This window comes from Gekko japonicus, unplaced genomic scaffold (genome assembly GCF_001447785.1).
Source record: "Gekko japonicus isolate JY-2015 unplaced genomic scaffold, Gekko_japonicus_V1.1 scaffold578, whole genome shotgun sequence".
NCBI lineage: Eukaryota > Metazoa > Chordata > Lepidosauria > Squamata > Gekkonidae > Gekko > Gekko japonicus.
In genome coordinates, this window is record NW_015168668.1 from 904,415 (window position 1) to 922,852 (window position 18,438).

The window sequence follows — 18,438 nt, forward strand, 5'->3', positions numbered from 1 at the left end:
ATCGGTGCGAATACGGCTGCCCAATGCAGACCTTGCTGACCAGAAGACTCATCATGGGATTTCATGGTTCTGGGAGTTTCCTTCACAATCCAGCCCAACCTGTGTGAATTTTGGGGGAGCAGGGTATGCGTGCGCATGCATGCCGGTGTGTCTATAAACGTGACAATGTTTCGAAACAACACGCCCAGGGTCTTCCCTTTGGAACAGTCCAGTGTCTTTTCCACCCTTGGGGTTACACCAAAGTCACACAGAGGACTGGGTGGGTGAGGAGTCTCTTTTCCCACGGTTGGGCAAAGCGAAGTGTGGGGTGCGGCCAAGGGCTGCGGAGGGGGGCCCATGCGGAAGAGATGACAGGTTGGACTGTATTTGTGAATCTGCTTGAGACCAGCCAGTACTCACCTTTTCGCATGCTCTTGCACGCTTTAAAAGTTGACTGTCCAAGCCTCAAGAATGGCCCCTCTTACTGAGCTTTTGCAACAAGGTTTCTTTTAACCCTTTAGGTACCACAGACTTTGGATACATCAACTAATGTCAAAAATTATTATTTTTTTTAAGAAAAGAAAATCCTACAAAGAACATTTTAAAAAGGGGTATTTGATAGGGTCGAAAGCTCCATTTTTTTTTGAGGGAACAGAAAAACCTATCGTTCTTTTTGAATTTTGCTTTTTATGGCCCTCCCGTCTTTTTATCCACACCGTCCTTTTTGTTATATTTTCAAATCATCTGCATGTATGAATCTGTACACTTGTCAAAATTTTCTGAATGAGGTGACGGTTTCCAAAACAAAACAGTGAAAAAAAAAGAACCCAGTAACCACGGACCTGCTGAGTTTACGGCTGGGTTAGGAACAGAAATGTGTCCTTCTTAATATATTTATAGAGGTATATACAAACGTGTATATACGTCGTAGAGCTGGGTGTACAACTCCCCTACCCTCATTAGATTTTCTCCAGGGATCCAAGTCGAATGTCTCTGGTACTTGAAGAGTTAAAGCCAGACTATTTCAAGAGCAAAAAAGAATACTTTACCTTTAGTTTAATGGATTTTCTAAATAAAAACTCGGGTTATGATGCTTGGGAGAGCCACTCTGACGGAGTAGCGAAAAGTGCAGTGGAGGCCGTTGCATGCGGACAGGGTGGGGTGGCAAGAAAGGGAGCGTTGGCCAATCATGCATGCTTGCATGTGGAAGCTGAGACAAGGGGAGACATGGTGGCAGGGGTGGAGTGGGGGACGACACATGGGACATTGCGACAAGCAGGCGGCTGAGCAGAGGTGGGGGAAAGAGCACAGGAGAAGGGTGGTAGCATGAAACCACAGAGGAAGAGAGAGAAAGGCATGTCTGCATAAAAACGCCTCCTGCTTTTAAGTGCAGGGCTTCAGCACCAAACCACAACTCTGGGAGCAGTCTTTTTTTTTTGGGGGGGGATGATATGTGAGCGTCTCTTGCAAACACTGGAAACAGCAAACCAACCTGTGCTCACTCTACTGGGATTGAGGGTCCCATTAATGTAGGACTACTGGTGAAGACAAACCTGCGTTTCCTGAACAATCACAGTGGGTGCTTCACCTGGCAGTCCAAACCTATCCCGACCTCACAAAATTGACAGATACTGAATTGGCCGGCTGCACTTTCCTTGTCAGCCAGGTCGTATAACCTTTTTTCTTTGTACGCCCACATACATTCAATCTCTTGCTTGCAGAATCAAAAGAACTCTACTCCGGAGACACTGGGTGGTGGTGAGGACCGTCGTGCTAGCCGAAGGACTCCCACCACCAGCACAGCCCAGGCAAACAACCTAGGAATTTTCCTGTGGTTAACCGAGGACTACTCTCCTGCTATAGCGGGAGACCTTCTGCCCCCAGCATTCGTCTTCCTGCTGTTGCCGAGTGCAGGAAAATGGGGGTGCAAACAAGGTAAAGCCACTCCCAGCCATGTAACTGAAAGTGACATCATATAGTAGCTCTGTGACGCTCTAGCAGCCACCCAAAGCTCTATGGTGAAACCACAGAGATTTGAAAGATTGCTAAACTGCTGCAGTGGTGCCACTTCTGGTTATGTTACTGAGAGTGGCACTGTGTGACATTATGCGACGTCTGGTCCCACCCCTCAAGTTCTGGGACATTGCCAGCTAAGCGTCACAGGAGTGTTGCAGAGATGCATGATGTCGCGTTCAGTTCTGTGAGGGGGAGTGGCTTCACCTTTTTTCTCCTGCTGCTGGGCAACCCTAATTTAAACTGCACGGATCCAGGAAATCTGTGCTGCTATCATTTTTGAAACTCGCCCTAGTTTAAAACATGCGTTTCAAGGGCAACAAAAATGCTTCTAAGCCATCCTGGACGCTTTTAATATATCACCCTAATGTAATATTTACATCTATCTACACCATCTGAATAATCTGCCTGTGTAGAATAAAACAAAATAATAAGTCTAATAAATCTAATAATAAATAATAAAATTGCTGGGAAATTTTATGTACAGATTTTAATTTTCTAGTAAATTCTGACCGTTGTGTTAGCAGGATTGACCTTCTGTATTCTCCTATTTGCTTTATTGTAAATCTTTTGATCCGTCCTGGTCACAGACCGAATAAACCTGAATGAACGAACGGAGTATCTGCAGGTTCTGAATGGGCTGAAGGGAACCCAGTCCTCGGAGAACGCCTTGTGCAGACATGTCCAGAGAAAGGGAGAGGGAGAGAAAACGAAAAACGATATTGTTGCGGTTTACTTAAACAAAGCACCCATGCATTCTTACAGACGTGCCAGGACACGGACAAGGAGAGAGAAGAGAGAGGTAGGAAGAAAGAAAACTCGCCATGGAGTAGGCTGGGGAAGAGGGAGCTGTATGGAGAAGGGGCTGCATGGGAGGGGGGGAAAGAGACACAAAAAGCCTGCCCCAAGCTGGGAGGTCTGAGCGCCGAAGGATGCCACCAGGATCAGGGAAGAATTGAACTCGTTCCTCCAGCAGCCAGCCAGGAAAAAAACAAAAAACGTTTTCACCACGTCATAAGACCGCTGTACAAAACCCCTTTTCCCCAAGGTTGTCTGGCAAGGAAACAAAATCTCCCTGAACTGTGTTAAGGAGAGAAAGAGAGAGAAGCGTTGAGACCTCCACCCTTGCTCCCGCCCCAAGCCTAGATGCTTGTCACACACACCATTAAAAAAAAAAACACCTTATAAACCAGCCAAAAACAAAATGGTCGATCTCCTCTTCGGGGCACATGCAAAGAAGCTGAAATGGGCCCAAAGGAAACAACAGGCTCTCCCCCGCCTCCCAGGTTTCCAACGGATTTCCAGAGAAGCCTCTCTTAATGTGGGGGTGCACCCTCCTCATTAAGAAGGAAAGAAAGGTTGCCAGCTGTGTTTCCCCCCCCCCACACACTTCTGCACTTTTTGAGAAAACAAAAGAACACAATGAAAACCAGCTAATTTCTGGCCATTTCTCGTTTTCGGTCAGCAGAAAGAGCATGTTGACAAAATGAAACAACAAAACAAAAGGTTTTCCTAAAATATACATTGCTACATATAAAAGTAAACATTTAACAGAAAGGAAATGGAAGAGGGAAAATACAAATATTAAGGTCTCCAAATGGACAGGAGGGCTTGAAGAACATTTGGGCGGGAGACCGATGGATACGGGCCTTCACACAACTTGATGGCAATTTTAACTCGGGAGGATGCAAAATTGGGGGCGGGGGGGGGCATGTTCAGCAAGGTTTTGTAGCTGGCCACACACCAGAGATTGTCTTTCAGACACCAGAATTCCTGGCTGACTGTGCAATAGCCTTAGAGCCACATTCAGGGCGTGGCCATGTCGGTGTACTGTAGTACCTAGTACCTTAGAGACCAAAAAGATTTTTGGGATATGAGGTTTCAAGAACCAAAGCTTCCTTCATCAGATATCTGCATTTGGGGAGAATATTGTAGTGAAGGCAACTGAAAGCAGCTGGCCCGGCAACAACGGCAGAGGACCCCGGAGGATTTTGCCCCCCCCCACATGCCCCACTCACCCTAATGATGGGGAAATCACTCTTATATTTTGGGACTGCAACATACAATAAAATAAAAACTAAAAATAAAATCTGTAGCCCCTATCTATGGATAGCTAAATCCGCAAATCGGGGTAATGTGGAAGATACAGAGATTTTTCTGCAAACTTGGTGGACCCCTAGTTTTCTTACCAGCTCAGAAGGAGCTGCTCCAGTCCTGCCTGGCGGTGGATGTCAACAGCCATATTGGGCCCGGTTGCAGTGGCGGCTGGCAGCCGCACCAAACCCAGCTGCAACAGTGAGGGAGGCTGGCAGCTATGCTGGGTCCAGCTGCATCAGTGAAGGAGGCCAGCAGCTGCATCGGACCAGGCCACAGTGAGGGAGGAGGCCGGCACCAAGTTCGGCCATGGAGAAGGCCGGCAGCCATGCTGGGTCTAGCCACGGCGGTGGACGAGGCCCGCAGCCACCTGGGACCTGGTTGAGGCGACGGAGGATGCTGGTGTGGAGGCTTGGAGCCACGCTAGGCTTGGTGATGGGGGAGGGATTTCCCTCCTGCAAGTCCCCCCCCCCACGAGCTGTTAGGATGTGAGGAATTGGCAGCAATGGCGGAAAGGGTTCCCATGGGTATCATGGGTCCCACTTGTAAATGTATAAATATAAATACATACATATAAATAATAAATTAAAATATTATTATAATAAATTAAAATAATAAATAAATATTAATATTACTAATAAAATAAGCAATACGTTGTTGAAGGTTTTCACATCCGGACAGGGGTCGTTGTAGAAAAAGAGCTGCCGGAGCTCATTAGCATAACTCATTAGCATAACTTATTTGCATATGCCACACCCCCTGACATCACCGGAAGTGACAGAAGGCCACACCCCCTGACATCACCGGAAGTGTGTCAGAAGGCCCGGCTACTTACCCTCCTGCTTCATCCTCATTCCCAAACGGAATGAGGATCGAAGCAGAGGGTGAGGTAAAGAAGGGGGCGGGGCTTCACCACGTGACCGCCCCGCCCCCTAGAGGTTCTCTTCCGGAGCTCCGTACCTGAGAGCTCCCCCCCGACTAGAGCCCTGCATCCGGAGTTCATTAGCTGTTGTAGATTTTCCGGGCTGTATCGTCGTGGTCTTAGACCATGGCCATACAGCCCAGAAAATCTACAACAACTAAAATAAACAATAAATTATGTCTGTCTGTCTGTCTCTCTCTCTCTCTGCACATGTTTGTGTGTGTGAAGGTATCTATTGCTTTTAATACCAGCCCCCTTAAAACAATTCCAAGAAGCCAGCAACCTCTTTGGTCTGGACTGGATTTAACGTCTGCCACATGACCGTCATGGGGTCTGGTGGTCAATTGTCTCTGTGACTTTCTTGTGGGAACTCCATTCCAAAGTGCCTCAGGGACTCCATTTGGACCGGGATCGTGACATGGGTTCAGAAGGGACTTCAACCCCACCCACCCCCATTTTCCAGAGCAAAAACAGTCCCTGACTGACATTACTTGCCCCATTGTGGGCCTGTACATACACTGGAATATTTCATGTCTCAGCCCCCTGGTGAGGTTAAAAAAAATGCTTCCCCCTGGGCAGTTGCAGCTTGGGAGAACGGCACGGGGGAAAAGCTGAAGCCCCTCCTTATGGTGCAGTCCTGGTCCAAATCGGGCCCTTGCAGCACTTCTGAATGCAGATCCCAGATGGATGTCGCAGTGCCAGACCCCGCAGAGGTCACGTGGTATACATGCCCATCTCGTTTAGCCTTTAGATGAAGCAGAAGTTGAATGCTTTTCCCTGTTTGAATGGCACTGAAGACAGCTGAACCACACGTGGGGGCTACAGGCAAAAGAAGCGGACTTCTGTGGAAGGCCACCCAGTCCAGAATTGTCTTATATGACTGACAGTAGCTCACCTCATGGCCTCACCTCACAAGACCTGTTGTGGGGTTAAAATGGAAAAGGGGGGTGGTGATGAACTACACTCTGGGAGATTTATATTCCTTGGAGGAAGGGTGGAATACAATGGCAAAGAGAGGGAATGGAAATTATCTGTTGCATTGGCAGTGGCTGGAAAGAACGAAAAACCATTTGTGGCGCCACTGGTTTTGATTTCAGTGTCATGAACCCCCGCTCCTGCAAAATCCTTCTGTCCAGAGAAGACAATGGGACAAATGAAACGTGCACACACAATGTGGGAAGTGAACTGTCTCTCAAGTCATTTTTGGGAAAAGAACCTGTCTGCCCCCAGCCTCTCCTGACCTCTGGAACTACAGTTCCCAGGATACCCTGAAGGAAAATGAACGACTGCAAGGCAGTAGCTATGCGCCCCCTCAAGGCAAGTCTGGTTCCACATCTGAGCATGGGTCAGCTGAATTCTCTTCAAAAACCTGAGACTTTTTTGCATCCTCCTGAGTTATAATGATGGAGTAACACCCAGTGGTCTAGATCATACTGCATGGAAGCCACCAAACAGAAGGAAAAATGGGAAAGGAATGGGGGGGGGGAAGGAGAAGATAAATGGTCCTCCAAATCCAGCCAATGAGAAAATAGGGCCAATGGGAAAGAAAGAATGAGACGAAGCAGTACAAGGAAGCAAAGCCATCTAACTGCGAAGTGGGCAGCGCTCCCACATTTAAGGATTTCTTGGGAGATGGGGAGTGTTACTTGGTCTTCGTACACTGCCACCCGCCCCCAGCCTCCCCCCCCCACTCATGGCTACTCCAAACCTGTGGCCGAGTTCTTTATATAGTAAAGATGAAAAGAGACAGAAAAACACAAAGAACAGCCTGCCACAGCCAATCATGCGTTTGGAACAGGAAAGAAAACAAAAAGGAAGAAAGAAAGGGGAGAGGAGGGAGGTGGGGGGGACCGACAAAGAAATCACCTCGTTTGAGGGGCAAATAAAATAAAAAATAAAATAAAGCAAAAATTCCGTGAAAAGCCCAGGTTGGAATATTGCCAGCCAGGGATTGGAGCCATCCCCGGGGCAACGGCAAAAGGAGACAATCCATTAAACTAAAACCAGCACCAGTTTCTGTCCCGGTGTCATTCACGGCCCCCGTGCCCCTGGCCGTTGGGGGGGGGGATGCAGAGAACCTGCTTCATCCTACAGGCTAAGTAGCTCGATGATGAACAATGAGTTTTGGGGAAGGAAGGGGGGGGCAAGAGCAGGGGAAATGTTTTCCCTTCGAACGATGACTGCTATTCGTCTCACGAAAATCCGTCCATTCCCCTGCCTTGATCACCAGCAATTACACCTTGCCCACCCCTCCCCTGGTTTGAACGCCTCCATTTTTGCTTCTTGAAGGGACTGGATGACCGCCTCACAGGGAACAGGGGGAGCCAGTCTCCCTTGCTGCATGCTCAACACAGAAGGTCAATGGGATGACAAGTGATGCTCACAGACGCCTCAGATCTGGGAGGCAGGGGATCGGGAGAAGGCTCCCTTCACCCAGGCCGGCAAGCAGGCCACAAGGAGCCTCTGTTGCCATAGTAACTTTTAAACTGCATGACGAAGAGGGTTCGGGGTCCATTACCATGTTTTTCATACAACTGAAAACATAAGAAGTTTCCCAAGACGAAGCAGATCCTGTTTCTCCTGCCCTGGTTGCGCCTCAGCACTCTAGCTTCAAGCTGTCGTCCCTCTTAACATGCGCTGACCACCTCCCCCTCCCCTCCACTGTGAGGACTGAATGCGTTTCAGGAGCACAGCTGATCCTCAAATTAAGTGTCACGTGAGAAAACAAATGAAAACATACATCCCTGGCCGTGCCGTGCCCTGAGTGCCCCTGCACCCCTATACGGCTGCCCCCTCACCATTCCAGGCCTTGGCGCCCAACCTCAGAGTTTTCTCCCTGACTGTGATCCCCTGTGAGAATTCTGGGAAAGGAGAGAGACACCTACTAGACTGCAGCGTGCGCTCCCTGACCTCCGGGGTGTAGGCCCCAAGGCCCAAAGCTGAGCGAGCGGCTAGCTGGAAGACATACTCTGTGTTGGGCTTCAGGTCTCTCACAGTGAATGAAGAGGTGGGATCAAAGGTCTTCGAAACCTGCAGAGCGGGTGGGGGTGCACGATACACACAAAAAAAGAGGGCATGAGCAAGGCTTGATAAGCCTCTCCTTCCTGTTTCCTCTTCATACTCTTAGTGGGATTTCACCCGCTAAGAAATGGGGATGTTGCGGTTTACTCAGGGTTCCCCCGAGTCCATCTCGGTTGCTCACCTCCTTCTGGTTCTCTCCTCTGTAGATGAGCTCATACTTCACTATCATATCCTGGCGGGGAGGACTCCATGTCAATAAAATACTACTTTCCGACTTGGCCTCGGCTCGGAAGTTCATGGGCTGTCCAGGAACTAATGGAAGGGACAAGAAAAACCCAGAAGACATTATATCTAAAATAGGGGGAGACATCCAAGACGACTTCCGGAGTCCTGATGCCACCACACCGAGATGTTCCTTGCCAGCTGGCGATGTAGAATAATACATGACAATGACATTAAGACAACGAGGTATGCTGTGCTACACGACTCCAAGGAGGATGTTCAAGCAACACAAATTTGACATTTTGGACCGAAGCGCTTGTTGTTTCTTTTAACAGACAGAGCATTGATGATATTTAAAGGTAAGACTGGATGAAAATGCATCCTAAAAGACTAACCTGTCTGATGCAGACATTTCTACCTAGCTGATCAGTGTGATGGGATACAGGCAACTAACTTCCCGCTTCTCCCTTTTTGCTTAAAATATTAAGAAGCATAGAGTCACCGAGGCACTCAGGAAAGCTGTCCCAGTCCTTGGGTTATCAGGACAGATGAACTGATATACTCTACCCAGAGATGCAAAGGTACTCCAAATTTTGAAGTCATGGGGAGAAAAATGTCTTCTCCTCTGAAGAAAACCAGAATTTCGGGGGGGGAAATTTAAATATATGCAATACTCACTTTCATATCAAACCTAAACTTCTTTTACTGATTGAGCAACGTAAAGCATATCATTCATAACTTAGCGTGTAGAATTGTACTGTTTGGTATACAGGATTTAAAGGTGTCTTCGTTTTCTATAAGAAAAAAACTGCAAGTATAAACAATACTTCAGGGAGCTGAAAACTGCTGCACACGACATGCTGCACACGACGCTATTGTCTGCATCTTTAGTGTTTGCCGTCTGAGAGGTGGAGGGGGGAGTTCAAAGTCGAGAACAAATTATGTAGCAAACAAAAGAAAAGTGTTTGGACAGAAACTTGCTAGGTAGCTAGGGCAACTGCACATTTGGCTACTAAGCTAAACTTTGTAACACTGGAAAAACTGAACTCTTAATAATGTATGATCATTAGACACATCATAGCATATTGTTTCCAAAACTGGATTTGATTTTCAGTATTCCAGCAAACTTCTCAGTGTTTCTGTTGGAAAAACGGGAAAAGACCCCTTTTTCTGGGCCCTCACATCTCTAGCTATGCCATTTATGGGGGGGGGGGGAATCATAGAGCTGTAAGGGATCTCCAGGGTCATCTAGCCCAACCCCCTGCACAATGCAGGAAATTCACAACTGCCCCCCACCCCCCAGTGACCCCTGCTTCATGCCCAGAAGGCAAAAAAAAAGCCCCACACTAAAACCCAACACCACCAAAACCCCTCCAGGATCTCTGGCCAAACTGGCCTGGAGAACACTGCTTCCTGACCCCAAAGTGGCAATTTTGGCAGGGGAGTGGGACAAGACCTTTCTCATGCTGCTGTGGCCTCCAAGGGCTCCCTGCTACAGCTTTGCAGAAAACCAAGGTTTAGAAGGCTCAGCAATACTGCTTGGGTTGCATAGCAACCTCCCAAATGACCACTGAGAGCTCAGTGGGCATTCATTTATTAAAGCAATAAGTGTTGCTTCTATTATTCTGGGGAAGTTTTAATCCCCCAGTGTATTTTCTTTTAAGAGTTCAGATTTTCTGCAAACCTGGGGCTTCCTTCAACTTTGTAGGGCAGTCCTCACTATTGGTCCCTACCTCCATTTTGCAGATCTCTTGAACCACGCTCTATGGCCTGGTTCAGAATTAGATATATGATGTGAAAGACCCCTATGAGGAACTCTTCTGTAAAGCAGCAACAAAAACCACTCTTCCCATATTCCAGGTCAGATCTACAACAATGATTATGATGATTATAATAATTTTCATTGCAAACCTTTCAGAACTCAAGCCTAAACATCTTGCAAAGGAAATGTCAGTATTTAGATTGGGTTTTTGAAGTTGAAATAATTGTTACTCAATCGGCAGTGGAGCTGTTAAGGTTGTAGTCTTCAGTGACTGTGGTTGATTTCACATTACCTCTTTAAACTACATGGTTTCTGTTATTGGCCCGTCATGGAGGAAACCGGTACAGGGACGGCTGTTTCAAACACCGCATTTCCCTTCTGGTAAGGAGCTGTCTCTGAAGCGCTGTGGCCATTTCAAACTGTGCCGCTTTCTTTTTCCCGCCATTTTCCTCTGTGCGCAAAATCTCCGAGAGGGGTTGTTTTTTTGAACATTTTATTGGGAGCGCTATGACGCTGATTTGACATCCTGTTATAGCGCTCTCAATAGGACATTTTTTTTAAAAAAAGAGGCGAGATTGTGCACAGAGGGGAAAAGGGTGTGAAAAACCCGTCACGGGAGGAGGCGCTACAGGACATTTTACAAAGCCCACTGTAGCAATTCAGATCCGGAAGAAGGGATTGAAGACCTGAGGAAAGCAGTTTTCGTCGACAGTGCCTCAGACATGCTTCCCAAAAGGAAGACAGCCAGCATTGTATGAACAGGTAAATACATTCTGTTAACAGCTGGTTACTAAAACGGGTCTGTCTGAAATGACAGGAAAAAAACATTAGTAACCAGTTCCTGAAACGGAATAGATAGGCTGTCTAAAATCCTTCTGTGTGAAATAGTCATTCCCTGACCTCTGTGTTGTGTGTGCATGTACACATGTACAACCATGACACAGAAATTCAGAATATGTAGAACAAAGCACAGAATAAAGGGGAGCGGTGGCACAGTGGGTATATCCCATTTTTCCCGCCATTTTCCTCTGTGCGCAAAATCTCCGAGAGGGGTTGTTTTTTTGAACATTTTATTGGGAGCGCTATGACGCTGATTTGACATCCTGTTATAGCGCCCTCAATAGGACATTTTTTTAAAAAAAGAGGCGAGATTGTGCACAGAGGGGAAAAGGGTGTGAAAAACCCGTCACGGGAGGAGGCGCTACAGGACATTTTACAAAGCCCACTGTAGCAATTCAGATCCGGAAGAAGGGATTGAAGACCTGAGGAAAGCAGTTTTCGTCGACAGTGCCTCAGACATGCTTCCCAAAAGGAAGACAGCCAGCATTGTATGAACAGGTAAATACATTCTGTTAACAGCTGGTTACTAAAACGGGTCTGTCTGAAATGACAGGAAAAAAACATTAGTAACCAGTTCCTGAAACGGAATAGATAGGCTGTCTAAAATCCTTCTGTGTGAAATAGTCATTCCCTGACCTCTGTGTTGTGTGTGCATGTACACATGTACAACCATGACACAGAAATTCAGAATATGTAGAACAAAGCACAGAATAAAGGGGAGCGGTGGCACAGTGGGTATATCCCACTGTCTTAACATCCGAACTGTGTTAGTTCGAGCCCTGCGCTGGTGTGAGCAGCCAGCCTGTTGTCCCCAGCTCATCGTCCACCCAGCGATTCGAAAGCTTCGGCGAGTAGATAAAATGGGAACCACTCCTTAGAGAGGGTGGGGACACCAATCTCCCCTGTGGGAGGGTGTTAGCTGACAGTCGGGACTTCCTGGTCGAGGTCGGAAAAAGGCGAAAGAACTTCTCGGCTACAAAAATCCCTGCAGTGGATGTCTCCGGCCAGGCGGTGGCAGTGTGGCGATGTGACATACGGGTCCTGAAGCCTGGTCGACAAGCAGCTGTTCGGAAAATGACTGAGCCAAGCCAGAAGACGTTTACACCGTGCAGTGACAGCGTGTGCAATTAAAAATGAATATATGTTGTCCTCCCTATCCCCTTTGAACATTGTTAGTCCCCCGTCTAATGTGTAACTGTACATCGCTTTGAGCCTACTGGGGAAAAGCGATTAATAAACTGAAAGTACTATTATTATTATTATTTAAAAATATCAAATCAGTAAGATTCTAGCACCCTGCCCTGGATGGCCCAGGCAAGCCCGATCTCATCAGATCTCAGAAGCGAAGCAGAGTTAGTCCTTGAATGGAAGACCACCCAGGAATTCCAGGGCTGCTACGCAGAGGCAGGCAATGGCAAACCTCCTCTGAGCATCTCTTGCCTTGAAAACCCTACAGGGTGGCCATAGGTTGGCTGTGACTTGGTGGCACTCTACACACACACAAAGAGGATTCTAGCTTGACAGTGTATGAAGCAATTCCTGGTAGGGTTGCCAACCCCCCCGGTTTGCCAGGGGTCCCACCCCCAACACCCACAGCCACCCCTCCCTTTAAGTGTGTGAAATCTGTGTTTCCTCCCAAGTCCGTGTTTCCTCCCAAGCCCGAGATCTCCGCTTGAGATCAGGCTCGCAGGGAAATGCCAGCTTCGTGCATTTAAAAGGGAAACGCAGCTGCTCTTAAAGGGGAAACGTCGGCTCCTGCTCTTAAAGGGGAAATGCCGGCTCCCGCTCTTAAAGGGGAAACACCGGCTCCTTTAAGTGCAGGGAACTGCCGTTTCTGGAGATCCGGCGCGTGGGCGGGGGGGACACGACGTCCCCAACGTGACGTCATCACGTCGGGGATGCCCCGCCCCCTCCAGGAACGCCCCCAAACTCCCCCTCTGGGGGTGGAAGATGAACTTGGCATGAGCCTAATTCCTGGTGAAACCACAGGAGTTCGATGAAACAGATCGACCATGGGCAGGGATGCCCTACATCACTCTGACCTGCCGTTTGTCTAGCAAAACGAGAATAAGTTATGCAAAAATGGTCCGTCCTGCTCAAAGACAGAAATCATGCAAATTTACTTGTAAACAGTGCAATTTTTCTTCTTCTTAAAGCACAAAATGCACACAGGCCTGGTAATTTCTGAACGGACACGTAAGCCACTTCTCTCTTTTAACACAAGCACCAGTCCGGCACTGGTGGCTCCATAACCAAACAAATGTAAGAGAGGATCAAGCCACTTACTACCCTGCGGAGCAGCCTGTGTAATACAGTCCGCCACGTTGTGCCACATCTAGAGAGCCGGGTGTGTTTGCAAACATCATCGACTGCACCTGTCTCCGAGGACTCACCTCCTTGCTGTGTTTTCACCTGGATGGGATCAGAGAGCGGCCCGTCTCCTACAGAAGTGAAAGCCAGGACTCGCACGGTATACGTTTCCCCTTCCAGAAGGCTGCTCACTGTGGTCAAGAGACTGTCATCGACATTGTGTTTCTGCCAGTTACTGACAGGCTGGTCCGGTTCCATGGTGTAGTAGACCCGGTAGCCTCGGATCTGCCCGTTTGGCTCCTCGGGCTCATCCCACTGGATGAGCATTGTGGAGGCACTCAGCATCCGACCCTGGACATTCCGGGGGGCACTCGCCGGGGCCTGCTCTCCAGTCCTGGTCACCACAGGTTCACTTGGGGGCCCCTGCCCGATGGTGTTCACGGCCGACACCCATATCTCGTATTCTGAATTGGGGCTGAGCCCCCCGATACTGTAGCGTGTGGTAGTGATGTCTTCTTTGATCTGGTAGGGACCATCTTGGCTCTTTGATTTGTACTCGATAACGTAGTAAGACACCGGGTCAGGATTCCCCGAGTCCCAGGTGATTGTGATGCTCGTCGCAGTGGTCTCTGTCACCACGGGAGTCCCTGGTGCCTTGGGAAGTGCTGAGAAAAATTGGGAAGCATTAGCTTAAGCACCACTACAGGCGACCATAAACGTTGCACCTAATTGGCTAGTTAGGGCGCCAGGAGCCAGCAGCGCGGGTGTCGATTATGACGCGGCTGTTTGAGAAAGAGCCACGGAAACATTCCAGCCCTAGTTATGCACACTTTATTATCCTCCTTAAACTGCTCCATCAAAAAGGGAAAGTGTTCAAGCTCAGCATCTGGAATCGTTAATGTGAGCTCGGAGCTAAAAAGGAAACGACTGCTTGCGAGCCTGCCTGCGGGGGGGGGGGGGGGGGAGCCACATGGCAGGGAAACGGCCAGGTGGAGGCAGAACTCCTGAAAGGCTCTGCTCCCATCTTGGGCTGGCTCTGCAACAGGAAACAACCAGAGAAATTGGGTCTCCTTGCTCCTCTTCCAAAGATGCAGGGGAAGCGATGTCTGGGGGGAGTCCCAGGAAAAAGCATGAATACTCTATATCTGTACCTCACACCCATTGCCAGAAGAAGCCTGTGCTGTGCCCTCCACAACTCGTATCATCATAGAGCTGGACTACCCCTTATAGGCCATCTAGGTCAACCCTCTGCTCAGTGTAGGACATCCCAAAGCTAGAGAATCCTGGAGAGAGAGCTGTCTAGCCTCTGCCTGAAGTGAGGGCAAGCCCAGCCCCTCCAAAGGTAACTGGTTCCATTAAAGATAGATCCAGTTGTTCAGCTGTGTTGGTCTGAAGCAGTAGATCTAATGGGTGGAAATTACAAGGGTGTCGTTACCGGCTAAATATCAGGAGAAACTTCCTAACTGTGAGAGTGGCTGAGCAGTGGAACAGACTGCCTCGGGAGGTGGTGGATGCTCCTTCGCTGGACGTTTTCAAGCGAAGGCTGGATGACCATCTTTCGGGTATGTTGTAGGGCTATCTTTCGGCTATGCTCCTGCAGAGTGCAGGGGGTTGGACTAGATGACCTGCAAGGTCCCTCCCAACTCTAACATTCTATGATTCTAACACTGGACTCTAAACTGGTTCCATTAAAGACCTGCTTTTACTGTTAGGGAACTGCTCCTAGTGTTCAACTGTCATCTACCCTCTGGTGACTCAAGCCCATTTGATCTGGTCTTCCCTCTGGATGGTCAGAGAACAAATCCATGCTCAGTCCCATGTGCCAGCTCTTCAGGAACATGAAAAAATGATCATCTCTCCCCACCCCACCCTGCCCAGTCTTTTCTTTTCCAGGTTAAACACATCTGGTTCGTTTAACACACCAGGGATCCCCAACGTGGCAGGGCCCAGGGATGCCTGCCAATACTTCCCTTGGCACCTGCCAAGCTTTTCAGAAAGTGGGTGGAGCCACTGTAAGGCTCCCTTCATGTGAATGAAAAGGTTTCCCGTTGTGGCAAAATGGAGAGGGAAGTACTGCATTTGGCTCCACCCCCATCAGCCATTTTGGTATTTGGTGGCTTTCTCCACTGTCTCCAAAAATTCCATCGGGGCCTGCACACTCAAAAAGGTTGGGGGTCCCTGAGCTAAGACTTGGTTTCCAGAGCCCCGACCATCTTCCCTGGCCTCCTGTGAACCCCGTCTAGTTTGTCTAAAACTGCATAGCTCACTAGGGGCTAGAAAGTTCACAAACATCTTGCATGTCTAATCCTTGTCTCACACACACACACCCCGATCCCATGTGGACATGTTCTAATGCACCCACCATTTCGCTTATGCACACTGATGTTTGCACATATCCACACAACCTTTGCTAGTTCATCTCTACCATTCTCAGCCATCCTAGGCCTTCTTGCTCCCCAAATAATCCCACTTTACCTCTCAGAGCCACACAGGATCTTATTCATCCTTATAAGGCTCCATCTTCTCTCTCTTGGTGCCCCTTACGTCTGCTACCATGCCCTCCTGCCAGATTCTCAGCCACCCCCAGATCAAACATCTACTCAAAACAAACCGTATGACTTGCCCGGCTCCATGGGTCCTGAGGCTGACCACAGCCCCCGGAATTGTGCCCCCTAGTCCCCCCTTTCAGTGGCCCTGGCCCTAAACCAGAGCCCCACAGATGTCCTGTTCCTTTATTTATTATTTCTATTCCTGCCCCCCTTCTTTCTCCCTACTGCCCAGAATTCCCTTCCAGGACACCCACCTGGGCGCCACCATTCCTTCATACAGCCCAACTTCTCCTTCCACCTGTACACGTTGCTATTCTAACGAGTCTTGCACAATAAAACACACATATAGACAGACACCCCCCCTACCCATGCCGGTGAAAATACTAGATCACTGGTACATGCAGAACTGCCATGAAACACACGTGCTTTAAAAACAAGAGCCAGATGCAGTGGGTTATCAGAACATGCACATATGATTTCTTTTTTGCTTTCAACGGACAGCCGGGCTCACTAGGTACATGCCGCTTTCAGTTCTGTGCATGCCGCTCTCAGTTACAGCCAGGCAGTTTTCGTCTCATGCAAGGGTGTGCCCCGTGACTCGTCAGCGGCATTGGGCTTGCGCAGGCACACCAATGCATGCTTCTAAACGCATGTGCATGAACATGTCAAAAGCATGCCATGGGATGCTCAGCTGTAGAAAAACGCACAAGAGTTCTCGCGAGAGGGATCTCCAGGCATCCAAACTAGAAATCCAGGTGCAACATCAGAAGAAAAGCTCTTCATATCAACAGGCGAGGACAGAGGTAAGGAAATCCGGTGAGCCGGAAGTGTGTTGGGCATGCAAGCGAGCAGACATCCAAAGGCAAACAGGGTGGCAACCGAGAAGGCAAGCAAATGAAGTCCTGGAGGCCTAGCCAACAGCCTCACTAAACATTACCAGTGCAGAGCCTAGCAGGGAATTCCAGGCTGGCGATACAAACTCAGAAGACCGAGCGCCATAACAACTTACATTTCACAGTGATCTGTGCGACAGCTTCAATGACACCCAGGCTGGACATGGCGACGCAAGTGTAGTTGGCCGAGTCCTTCACATCCGTTAGCTCCAGAACATTCCGGCCCACCGGCATGTCATCCTCCGGAGTCAAATCTTCTGCCCCTTGCATCCACTTCACGTACGGCATGGGTGAACCAACGGCTACGCAGGTGATGTTTACATTGCCACCGGGCATGATCTCGTGGCTGACAGGCAGGATGGAGAAACGAGGGGCCACGCGGCGAACTGTGGACAAAGTGCACAGAGGTAACAAAAACAAAACAAAAACAAAAAAAGAGAGAGAGAGAGAGAGAAAAGAAAGAAAGATAAGGGGGGAAAAAAAGGAAAGAAGAGCAGAAAAGAATTTAAATATAGATGAGGCTTTAATTCTTTGTCGTTCCTTCATTTAAAAAAAATAAATAAATCTGAAATCAAAAAATTATTGGAATACCAAAAATCAATCAATCAATCAAAAAAGAAAAGAAAAACAGAACTTCAAAAATAATCTTACTTTCACAAACAATATATAGAATATAGACATAAAAGCGATATTTCATAGCAACAGGGTTCCATTGATCAATTTTAGACCCATCACAGCACAAATAAATACACAAAAATTTATTAGCAATTTCTCATCTTTAAAAGCAACAAGAGGTGGCGTTTCAGAGCTGGGACATCCCCCCCACCCCCAACAGGCCTGGGGGGATTTTTCGCTCCCTACCCTCCTAAGACAAGCCCCCATTTTCGGGTGGTATTTCTCCCTTTTCAACTCTTTTCACTTCCAAGGATGCGGAATTAGCCTCCGTTGTTGGTTTTTTTAAAAAAAATTACTCTGCAAGCAAGCTTTGTCGCCTCCAGAGACAAAAGAAATAGGCAGGAGAAGGGTGGGAAGACGAAGGGGAAAGTCTACGCTGGGCCTGAGGAGGTTATACATTTGGCAAAGGGAGAGGCACGGAGCCCATACAAAAAGCCATAGAACCCGGTCTGTGTGTGTGTGTGTGTGAGATCTCTCACCACAGGGCAACTTGCCCATTTGAATCATTTGTGCTCTGGGCAGGGCACTGCGGTGTCTTCAAGGCCAGACTCTGGGGGGAGAGGTGTGGGACTCCAGTTCACAGGGGGCCCACAAGCAAGCTGCAGCTTCACATTTGAAGTATACTTTGCTACCAAGGGGTGGGTGGGGGCACATAAGGCCATGATCTAAAGCGGGAGCCCCCAACCTTTTCAAGCCTGTGGGCACCTTTGGAATTCTGGCGCAGTGTGGTAGGATGGCTGTCAGAGGAGGTGGAGCCAGCCACAAAATGGCCACCACGCCTTGCCCTCCGGTCACACTGTGAAGAGCCTTGTGTCAAGGTGGAAGCTGCTGTCAGAGCAACGTTTTTAAAATTCTGCAAGGCGAATCCAGTCCTGCCTGGACCCGCCCAGTTTCTAAAAATACTTGGCGGGCACCATGGCGCCCACAGGGACCCCAGGACTAAAGGCTAACGTTACCCAATCGCATTGGCTGACGAGGCAGATTCTCTTGTGCGTCAGCCGCACACCGGCTTCGGCTGCTTTGTAGGCACTCCGAAGGGAGACTGGCGTGAGGGTTGGAGTTGGGGGTGACCCAAACGATACATAGGTTAAAGGGGGACAGGGCTTGTTCCCTGGAGGTGGCCAAAATCGCACTTGAATTTAGGCCGCAGAAGGCCCC

At 48.6% G+C, this 18,438-nt stretch overlaps 1 protein-coding gene across 1 annotated transcript in view; it reads right to left on the reverse strand.

Moving 5' to 3' along the window:
* Positions 1 to 18,438, reverse strand: part of PTPRS (protein tyrosine phosphatase, receptor type S) — a 179,752-nt gene that overhangs the window by 124,229 nt on the left and 37,085 nt on the right. The window contains exons 5-8 of the mRNA XM_015415315.1: positions 16,722 to 16,991; positions 13,247 to 13,828; positions 8,211 to 8,341; positions 7,894 to 8,038 (exon numbers count right to left, since the gene is read on the reverse strand). Coding sequence (XP_015270801.1) covers positions 7,894 to 8,038; positions 8,211 to 8,341; positions 13,247 to 13,828; positions 16,722 to 16,991 — 1,128 coding nt within the window. The remainder of the gene's footprint in view (positions 1 to 7,893; positions 8,039 to 8,210; positions 8,342 to 13,246; positions 13,829 to 16,721; positions 16,992 to 18,438) is intronic.